The sequence below is a fragment of the Gossypium hirsutum genome, chromosome D08, assembly GCF_007990345.1.
Source record: "Gossypium hirsutum isolate 1008001.06 chromosome D08, Gossypium_hirsutum_v2.1, whole genome shotgun sequence".
Classification (NCBI taxonomy): domain Eukaryota; kingdom Viridiplantae; phylum Streptophyta; class Magnoliopsida; order Malvales; family Malvaceae; genus Gossypium; species Gossypium hirsutum.
The window spans coordinates 17,298,216-17,309,681 of NC_053444.1; the positions used below are offsets into that span (position 1 = coordinate 17,298,216).

The 11,466-nt window shown below is 29.9% G+C and overlaps 1 protein-coding gene across 1 annotated transcript; it reads left to right on the plus strand.

The window, feature by feature from the left end:
• Nucleotides 1–264: 264 nt before the first annotated feature.
• Nucleotides 265–8,190, plus strand: LOC107956176 (oxysterol-binding protein-related protein 4C). The gene is made up of 7 exons (XM_041098124.1): nucleotides 265–377; nucleotides 1,462–1,623; nucleotides 5,867–6,112; nucleotides 6,221–6,317; nucleotides 6,483–6,774; nucleotides 6,957–7,059; nucleotides 7,712–8,190. Exons 1-7 carry the CDS (start codon nucleotides 375–377, stop codon nucleotides 7,967–7,969), a joined length of 1,161 nt encoding a protein of 386 aa, XP_040954058.1. The 5' UTR covers nucleotides 265–374; the 3' UTR covers nucleotides 7,970–8,190.
• Nucleotides 8,191–11,466: the final 3,276 nt, after the last annotated feature.

The window sequence follows — 11,466 nt, forward strand, 5'->3', positions numbered from 1 at the left end:
CCAATCACTTTGGCACCTTTGGTGCCGCCAATGTGATTGGCCTGATCAGGCTGTTGTCAGTTTTTTTTTTGCAGGTTTTTGTTTTTTTTGGTATATTTTGATAAATAAAAAAAATTATAATATTTTGGTAAATAAAAAAAATAACATTTTGGTTATTTTTTATTTTTTTTACAATAATTTTGTAAAAAACCTGGCTAATTTATTGTCATTTACTCTCTCACACCCTTTTTATTTTCTGTCTTATATAGCGTCCAATTTGTAAATTCCATCAAAAGCAAAACCTTTCGCTTCATTTCCATCTTTCTTCAAAAACATCTCATAGCTCAGCTTATTGCAAGTCTCTATTCTTTGGATTTCTTCTCACGGTTCCTCAAATGGTATGAACAATTACATTTTGCATCTACTTTTTTATGTCTCTACGCTTAACATAAATTCATATAAATAATTTGTAAAATTCAAATGTTCTTAAATCATCATCATCATCATTTTAGGGGAAAAAAAATTCTTTGTTTTCCTTTTTCAAAAATCTATTTTATTGTCTAATTATTGATTATATATGATTCATTGTCCTTACTCAGAACTTCCCTAACCAAGCTATTTTTTGGTGCTAGAAAGCAGGTTTTTGATAGGGAAAGTTGTTTTATGATGATATTCAACTCGATTAACTTTTTTTTAATATATATTATTTTTGAAATTTTAAAATCATTTGTCTTTCTTTTTCTTCAGTTTGGAAAAAAATTAACATAGATAGAGATATCAAAATAAAATTACAAGTGAAGGAAAATGTTTATTTTTTTGGTTTGATTTGATGTTTATGTTTGCTATTTGATTTGGGTTTTTTTCAAAAGTTGGCATTGGCCTATGGATGGTTTGTTGTTAGGGTGGGAATCCATCAGCTACGTGCATTGCAGTTTTATCATTCTATAAACCCAATATTGACATATGTCAACTTTACAGTTACTTTACTCTCAGTTTCTTTTTAAATAGAGAGAGATGGTAAAATTGGACATATTCGGAGGGTTTTCCCTTTAATTAGGTTATTCCATATTTGGACTTCTCCTAATATAGGACAATATATAGATTCCACATAAAATATATTTTTATTTTTGATGATTTTCTTAAGATTTCTAGGTAATAAATGTAGAGATTTCTCTATATCATTCTCATACAAACAATTGGTACATTTATGATATAATTTATTAAATCTTAGAAGAATTTATTAAATGTTACAAAATGTTAGAAGTTAAATCAAATGGGTATGTAATTGTGTCCCCTCATTTCTTTAAATGTTTTTGCGGTTTTGTTATTTTTTGTTTTAAGCATGGGAATTATTTAATTTGAAATAATAATAATTCCATTCCCTCTTATACGATTTAGTTTTATTTTTTTAGTGAATTAGAAATTAAGAAAATTTAAAATTGTCGTTACTAATAATTGTTGATTGTAACATGTAATGAACAGGTAACAATAATTAAAGATGAAAAGAAAATATTTCTTTCAAGGCCACTCTCAATAAATGGCGACTCAGAGGTGGATTATGTTTACAAGGCTCCTAAGTCAATCCAAAGAATTTCAAGTCTTTTCAAGAATATAAAACCAGGCTTTGATCTCACCAACTTCAAGGCAAGTTAGCTCTTTTTTTTTCTTATAACATTTATTTTTATTTTCAACCCAAATTAATTGATATTTCAATGTCCCATGCCCTATGATGCTAATGCATTTATTGTTATGTAGAAAATACATATTGAATTATCAAATCAAAACTTTAAATCATACCATAGTTCTTGATTGATAAGTTATCCAAAACTAATTAATCATATACTCTTTCCCTAGGTCACATTCCTAGATCCCATAATTTCTAAAACTTAATAAATTATTCTTGATTTGAGTTATTCTTTTACTTTTAAGAGAATTTAAATAAAAATATTATACCTAAAATATAAATCCAAACAAAACTTTAACCCATATTTTTTTTCATTGGTGTATTTTGTAGGAAGGGTGGAATATTTAAAAGAAAAAAAAAACTATTTTTATCATTTATTGTTTAACAGTGTTGAATAGTATAAGGAAATAAAATAAAATATTTGATAAATGTATAATTTTGAACTAACATGCATTCACCTCTTATCATTCTAAATTGGATTTTTTTTACACTATAGGATAGAAAATAGTCATCTTTCTTGTTTTTTCCCCTCCCACTTTCTTTCATATCAAGCATATTCAATATTTATTTTCTTTTCACTTTTTCATTTTATTATTCTATCAAGCCACTTCTTTACTAACCAAGCACACCATTAACGTTCACACTTAACCTGACTTGATAATTTATATATTCCTTTATATGTTTTACATTTATTTTTAGTTAATGTAATTTTTGGTCCACATTGATACCTCTACTAAAAAAAATATTAAACACATAAATATAAAACCTTAAGACCTAACTTTGAGCCAATCATCTTCATCCACTTGTATTGAAAAACAATAATTGATTTTTTTTATTGTTGATTTAAAAGTTTTTTTTTTCTAATCAACCATTGCCATAATGGTAAAGCTAAAGCCTTTAAGAATTATAAGTCCCAAGTTGGAGTCTCAATATTATTTTATAGCAATTTCTTTATCACCCCGATATTGTCAACCTTGAAGATTAAATCAGTAACTCTCCTCATTCTTTCATTTTCAATTCACTCTCTTTCTAAATCCTCTTCTTATTCTTTAAATTAAAAACTAATATTTTGATGTGTTTTTTTTTTCAAAGTTGAATTCTCTTCAACTCTTTCATGATGTTGAAACCCATAACTTAGATTTTTTTTGTCATATATAATTGATGTTTTATCAAAGTGAAAGAGAAAAATTCAATTAGATCCTTCCATGATTGCTTAAAAGAATTTGTATGAGTTACTCCAAGAGGATCAAGAGTCATTTAATGAAAGTTTTGGTACTAAATTCAGGGTTTAATTAGAAAATGAAATCAATTCCTTAACTATTGGAAAAAGAAATAAGTTTAGCTGGTTCGTTGGATTGTTTTGGGTTATCATTTTTTTAGATTGTTTCAAGGATTTTTGGGTTATTCAAAGATTGCTTTTGGATCGTAAAAGTAGCTCCAAAGAGAGGAGATTTCCTCAAATTTAGATATCATGGAATGAGAAAATAAGAAGCGTTTTTTGAGAAATTTTGAAGGAAAGTTGGAGTTTTGAGACATGAGTATACATTTATCGATTTGGAGATGGGTTTTAGACAATGATTTCTTGAGTTTTCAACTCAACACCCATCAACAATGTAATTCTTTAAAAGAAATTCCTTGAAATAATTTCTTTTTTGAATAGTTAAAGAATTGAACTGAAAGGGTTCTTTGATCTAAAATTAAATGTGGTAATCGGATATTTAAGTTATTTTAACTTTTTGTCCTATTTTTTTAAAATATATGACAACCAAAACAAAAATTAAAGGATTATGTCGAATAAACTGATTGATTTAGGGTTAAAATTTTTATAGTGTTAACATTTTGGGGTTATGTATTTAATGATTTTTAAGTATAAGTATTAATATAGATAAATAAAATAAAATGTAGTTATTAAATTAGATTTAATTGTCAAGTTTAAGGGTAAACCATTACATTAATTATGATCCATAAACTAAATAAGAACTAAATTGACTCAAAAAAAATAAAATGGATATCTTTTAACTATGATTGTACAAATAGATAACAAGAACTAAATAATAAATGAGCACGAGGAGATGAGGTAGAATAAGAATCTACAAAATATGAATCAAGAGAGACGATTTAAAATTTCTAAGAAATTATTATATTTTTTCCATAACTATCAAATAGTATTGAACAGTGGTTTATATCGTTGGTACATAAATAGTTAAGTTTACAAGATAACTATTGAACTTCAAAAAAAAAATACAGCTAAAGTCAACAATAAAATAATAAATACTAAATAAATAAACAACCTGTTTATTGATTGATCTATGTCAATATTCCTCGGGCTAGATAATCCTACTCCACAAGGATTAAAGTTGGGATATTTTTGCTGCAAGTCATACAACATCTCCCAAGAAGTACTCTCAAGGAATAATTGGTTTAACATGGATTTCATTCCGGAACAACGCAATTTCTTTTTTTCATTTTAATTGAGATAAAATCTACACTGGTATTAAAGTCAAAAGTATCAATTTCGAGCTAAAAAAGTGTCCATGTAGCTCAGATATCGATACTTACCAAGGGGGCTTCAATACCTTAGCTAAAAAGTTGTCATTTATATTAATTATATTTGCAGGTCTTAATACTTTTAGGTAAGTCTTGATACTTGCAAGGTAGGTATCAGTTCTTGCACTGTAAGTATCGATATCTTGCCCTTCTGGATTGTTTTATAGCTACTGACTTACAATGTATCAAGACCTAGATGTTTAGTATCAATACTAAGTTACCAAAATGCCTTGAAAATATTTTAGACATTTTGAAATATTTTGGTATTGACTCAAAAATATTTTGAACAAGTTGAAACATATTTAAAACGCATTTTTGTGCATTTTACAAATCTTGAAAATGCTTAACATCTAAATGACTTAGTGATAAATTTTACCTTAAATATTGTTATATAAAAAACTTAGAACATCAAAACTAATAAACTTTAATGGGAATAAGTTGGTGATATAAAATTTTGATTAGGACAAAATATACATGCAATGATCATGAAATTGTAATGTTAAAAATTAATAATAACCATTAGTATTTTTCTTGATGTGGTTCTGGTTTAATTACGAAATAAAAATAAAAAAATTTAAAATCTCAAACTAAAGCAAATTTTATTATATGTAGACATTAGTTTAATATTTATATTGGAATAATCTCAATATAGATTAATTTGATAATTTGCTTAGTTTAGTTATTCAATTATATATGATTGTATATTAATTGATTGTGATTGTAATTTGTGGTAGTTGAAAATAAAAAAAATAAAAAAAGTTTTTTTTTAACTTACAAAATGGTAAAAAAAAATTATTTTATCATAATTTGTTTTATCGTCAACAAGTGTTGGGTACAACAGTAAGATGTTTCACTGTTAAGGGAGATTAAAGTTCGAACTTTGGAGATAACATTGTTGGAATGAGCAACCATAAATCCCGAAATGATTAGTCTCTATATACCTTAAAACAAACATGGAGGATACCTTGGTCCTACAAAATTATTCTTTAAACAAAATCAATCGAAGAGTCAACAAAGAAAAAAGCAAAAATAAAGACTTTTTTTTTTTTAGTTTTTGATGTCTTTTCGTTCAATTAAAAAATATAAAGAAAAACTGTTAAAATTATATTTAAATTGTTAATTGAACTTTAACTCAGTTAGTGTCATTATTGTTGCTACAATAAAATAGACGTGAATTCGAATACACTTAAATGTGTACTATTCTCTGATTTAAGGGTTTAAGAGGTTTATGTGTACCAATAGAAATTACATAAAAAAAATTTGTTTAAATTATGGATTTGATACTAGAAAATATAAGAGAAAAATGAAAACGTTAATAAATATGTATGATATTTTGAAAAATAAAATACGTATGACTTTCCATTCAATATGTAAATCCTTTTAGGTACATTCAATTTGCAATTTCCAATAGTAGTGAAACTATAATTACTTAAAATTCTTTATAAGTTTAAAAAATACAATAGAAGTAATCTTTATATTAATCTAAACAAATTCACATAAAGAGAGAAAATTAGAAATAAGAAAGGTTGGAAGAGAAGAAACAGGAAACTTAAGTTACCTCAATGTGAAAAATAATACTGTTGATGACTTTATTCCTGGTGAAAGTCGGTATACAAACTAATGGGTATATCAATGTGGGTGTTATTGTTTGTACAGCTGCCACCACTATTCAACCTTCCAAAGTCTCATCTTCAGTGTTATGGGGAAACAGTTTATTGCATGGGCACCGACATGCTAAGTAGATGTAATCAAGCTGATAGCCCTGTGGACAGATTCATATCGGTTGTGGCTTGGAACATTTCTACGTTGCGACCTCCCATATTTGGGTTTGTCCCTTACAACCCAATCCTTGGCGAGACTCATCATGTCTCAAGGGCAAATCTGAATGTCCTACTTGAGCAGGTATTTTCATTTTTTGCTTCAAATCACTAACTTCAATTTTAAAATTTCTTTTTTAATATATTGTTTTACAACAATGGTAATTAGTTATTGCTGTCAACTTTCTTTCAGATTTCTCACCACCCGCCAGTTTCTGCTCTTCATGCAACTGATGAGAAACAAAAAATTCAACTTATTTGGTGTCAACAATGTGTTCCTAAATTCAATGGTTCGTGTCTCATTTTCTTGTTCTGTCAATTTTATAATATTTCAAGCAAATTTGCCAAAATTACAGCCTAATAACGTCAAAATGTTTTGTTCAATTTGAGAGTAATGATTGCATAGTTTGATGTAATTGCTTATTCTTACACTCTTAAAACACCAAAATATTTAGGTATTGCGGTGGTAAATGAGGTGCGAGGGAAGAGACAACTTAAGCTCCTAAGTCGTGGAGAAACGTATGAAATGAACTCTCCAAACCTCTTAATAAGAATTTTACCGACGCCTGGTGTTGATTGGGATGGAGATGTTAGGATCAGGTGCCCAGAGAATGGCCTTGAAGCTGAGTTACACTATGGACACAAGTCTTTTCTTGGGCTTAGAGGAAGTCATAGATCTGTCAAAGGAAAAATCCTTGAAACATCAACTAAGAGGACCCTTTTTGAATTCAACGGCAACTGGGATAGGTATATATTTACCTTCTAGATAGATTTCAGATGTGAGATCTCATTCTTCTTTTAATTTTCCTCCTCCCTTCACAACAATTGTTGGGTCTATTGTTACAATCTTAAGTCAATATATTTATATATACTTGTTAAAATTGTTTGATGTAGTTGTAGTGATATGAATTGTTTATGCTTTCATGCAGAACTGTTACAATGAAGGACAATACTAGTGGAAAGCTGACAGTAATATACAATGCAGAAGGAGTTTATTCAGGGCTGAAAACGCCTACTGTTAATGATTTACAGGTAATTGTTTAATTTTTTTTACTACTTTCCTAAACTTGTAAATTGTTTAGTACAGCATCTCTACTAATTAAACCTTATATTTAAAATAAATTAAAATGTAAAATGTAAACACTTATTTTGATATTTTATAAATTTTAATATCATTGCACAAACTGTTTCAATCCATGTTACCGGTATTTATAGCACCTTAACTTTACCTCTTTATATTTATACATTTTTATTTTGATACTTGCATGTATATTATTATCATTAGTTTCAAATTATATGTTATATTATTTATTAAATATTATTTTCTAAATTATACATATGTTTGAAATATGTAGTTTTCGTATGAATATGATAAAATTACTAATCACTGAATATAAACTAGAAAGCTTCTTTATTTTTTACGCTCCCCTCCCCCCTCCTCACATATCTAAGCCCCATTTTCTCGTGTATATACAAATTTCTTGTTCTCTTTTTGTTGGCGAAGTATATACAAGGTTGATGGTTGTGTTTCGTATCTATTTCCTTTCTGAGAACTGTTAGCAGTTTATTTCTGTGGCTTTTCCATTGTAATGCATTTAAAGCACCTGATTTTCATATTTCGTACACAATTACATATGTTCATGTTTACGTGTTGGATCTTGATCTTTCCTTTTTGGTTATTTAGGGAGTACGGTCAACAGAATCTGCTGCAGTATGGAGTGAGTTAAGCGAGGCCTTAATGAGGCACGATTGGGAGAAAGCAAATGAAACAAAGAATGCGGTGGAGGAGAAACAGAGGGAGCTGTTGAGGGAAAGAGAGTCAAAAGGAGAAACTTGGGTTCCCCAACATTTCACTTTGACTCGCAATAAAGATGGAGTCTGGGACTGTTTACCAATCCATCAATGGGTTCCACCTGCTCCAATTATTGTTCCTCTCTCATAAGCTAAATTACTAATTAATTAAGATAAACAAACAATTAGTAGCTTATACGTAGTTCTATGAATCCCCTCTCTGGGCCTCTTACTTACATTATTAAAACTCATAAACAACTGGAATCTGACCCTACTAGTTAATGGCTAAACTCCTGCATGTCATGTGTTGGTTTGTGTACTAAGACTAAGCGAATTAGCAATGAGATATATGCCGTATTTAAGTTGTCGAAACCATTTGTATTTTGAAAAACAAAAATTAGTTGTCGATGAAAATTGGAGTCGCCACCAATCTTTTATTGAGATGTGATTGGATCACCTAAAAACAATTTTGGTCTACGAGTTTTTAGAAAAACAGGTTCGGGAGTCAGTTACGTTTGAGGAAGAATTAGCACCCTCGTAACGCCCAAAAATTGGTACCAAATTGATTAATGAATGTCTTAACGTCGAGAGTTAAAAATATGATCCTTAGTAGAAACTTTAAAAATACATTACTTATTTAGACTTTTCTCATTTCGGAAAAAAGAAATGTCACACCCAATGCGTTAGGGCACGATATTCTACTTCTCCATAAATTGGTTTGTCCAAAATACTCGTGTAATAAAATTTAAGAGAATATTCATTTGTTTAAAATTCATAAGGAAATCGCAGCCCAATACGTTAGGGCACAATTTCTCAAAATTCTAAGCATTGAATATTTCCTTTATTGTTTTTTAGAAAAGTCTTTATCTAGAGAAATCAACGCGTCACATCCAATACGTTAGAACACCACATGTTGAATTCCCGATGACAAGCTTTATTTTGTTTGATTAAAGAGCAATTCTCGATTGTTAGATTTTACGAAGAAAATTGAAACCCAATACGTTAGGGCTCAATTTTCTTGAAAATCCTAAATACGAGTATTATCTCTATTTTGAAAATTTTCTATTTTTAAATTCAAGTAAAAGATGATGTAATGTTATATTGTATGTATAAATGTCGCGATAACAAATGCAACAATAATAAATACAACAATGGCATATAAATAATATAAACAAATAAATGAACGAAACTAATATTCCTAAGAAAAAAATAATTAATGACATGCAAAGTATCAAATAAACAAGCAAGATAAAAAATAATATAAATGAAAACACAAATTAATAAACAAATGAAATAAATAAATAAAAGAATAAAGAATAAATAAAAAAGTACATAATATATACATTGAACTTACGAAGAATAAAAAGACACGCACATGGATTTACATATAAAATCTAGAATTATAAAATTTATATAGCAAAATATATAATGTATTTATGAAAATGAAGAAAAATACATAATTATACATATATATATAAAATAATAAGAAATACGTTTTTTTTTAAATAAGTAAGTATTTAATCATTTTAAAAAACATGAAAATATATGTATATATAAATATAAAAAATATTCATTAAAAATATAAATATAGAAAAATATTCGTTAGAAAAACTATAAATATATATACATATATAGATTTTTTTAAAAAAATTAAAATTACATATATATATAAAATAATTGCATTATCAATTAATTAAAAAAATAAAGAAAATAAAAAAGGGCTAAATTGAACTGAAGACAAAAATTTGGGGCAAATTCGCAAATAATTGAAGATCGGACGACCATATTGAACGCGCAAAGAATACAGAGGGACTGGAAAGGAAATTGTCCTTTCTCCTCTAAAAGGGCGCCGTTGTAAGTTGGACCAAATTGAAATTGAAAAAAAATTAAAGGCGAACTTTAAAAATAAAATAAACTTAATTGTAAAAGTATTAAAAGGCGGAGGGGCTAAAAGCGCAATTTACCCCTCCGCTCAAAAACACGCGGATCCTAGGCCGGGTTAGGTTGGAGTCAGGTCGGCCTCCCCAAAACGACGCCATTTTGGGCGTCTGGGGGCTCTCCAAAACGGTACCGTTTTGGTACCCTATAAAAGTCCCTATCTTTTCAAAAAAATTCATTTTAAACCCTATTTTCAAAAAAAAATCCTTTCAAAAAAGAGCTCTCCCCCTCAGTTCTCTAGCGTCCAGTTTGGCCATCGGCTGATCATTGGCCACCGCGCCGGCCGCAGATCTCCGGTGCCGGCACCGCTGTCTGCGGTGGCCAAAAATGGGGAAAATCCCCTATTCGGTTCCTTCGGCCTCTCTAAACCCAAATCTGGGTTTGGAGTTTTCAAAATGTCGACTCAAACCGCAAAGAAGTCAAGGAAACGCTTCGGTTTCCTGCCACCGATCCTCAGCGTGGCTCCCTCAAACGCTTCAGCGCTGCTTTAGAGTCCAAAGAAAGGTGGTTTCTTTCGTTTTTACTTTTATATTATTCGTTTATAAAAAAATAAAATAATAAATATAACAATAGAAAAATAAATAAATATTGTAAATGTCAACCTTTTTGATCGATTTGCCCTCTGTATTGAACTCTCGGTTTGCTGCGAAAATAATAACTTTTTTATTTGATTTTTCTGGGTCCTCTTTACAGTATTCTTAATGGCTTTTTATAGCCATAATAAAACAAATAGTATAGAAAGTAAATCTTGTTTACATCGATTTGATTCTCAATCTTTTGATTTTTCTTTCCATATACTGTTTTTTTCTCTTGTTATCGTGCAAGTAAAGCGGGGACGCGACTCTTGCGGATCTTGGCTGCAATGCGAGGCTTACCCCAGAAACCCTAGGGTTTCTGAAACTGCTTTTGGCCCGGGATTTATTTTGGGCCTCTGTTTATTTCAGTTTGGGCCCTTATGGGCCTGTTTGTAATTGGACTCTGTATTTATTTTTTCATGTAGGCGGGTAAAATTTAGGTGTTACAGTTGCCCCTCTTTGCTCGTTATCGTGTAACGGGAACAGAGCAAAGACTTTAAAAATGCCCAATTTTGCCCGGTCGTGCTTGGCCCTTGGTACTCTTCTTCTTCAAGTAGCCTTATTCCTTCCTACTGCATCTTCAGAGGTATAGGAACTAATGCTTCAATCTACTCCACTGCAATGCCATGGAGATAGGATTCGTACATTGTAGTTTTCTCAAAATTTTGCTATCTTTAATCTGCTCTACTGCAACTTCAGAGAGATACGACTTATAGCTTCAACTTGATCTACTGCAACATAAAGATGAATTTGATGCGATCTGCTCTACTGTAATTTCAGAGAGATAAGATCCATCACTCTAATCCATTCCACTACAACTTTAGGGAGACAGAATTTCTTTATTTAGTCTGCCCCACTGCAATTTCAGAGGGATAAGACTTGCTTTCTTGAGTCTGCTCCACTGTAACTTTAGGGAGATAAGACTCGATGTGATCTACTCTACTGTAACTTCAGAGAGATAAGATCTGTGGTTTTAATCCACTCCACTACAACTTCAGGGAGATAGGATTATTGGCTTTAATTTGCTCCACTGCAACTTCAGGGAGATAAGATTCGCCATCTTCAGTCTTTCAATGTGGGGGAAACAAGATTCATCATCGTAGCTTCAATCTATTCTACTACACCGCCAGGGAAG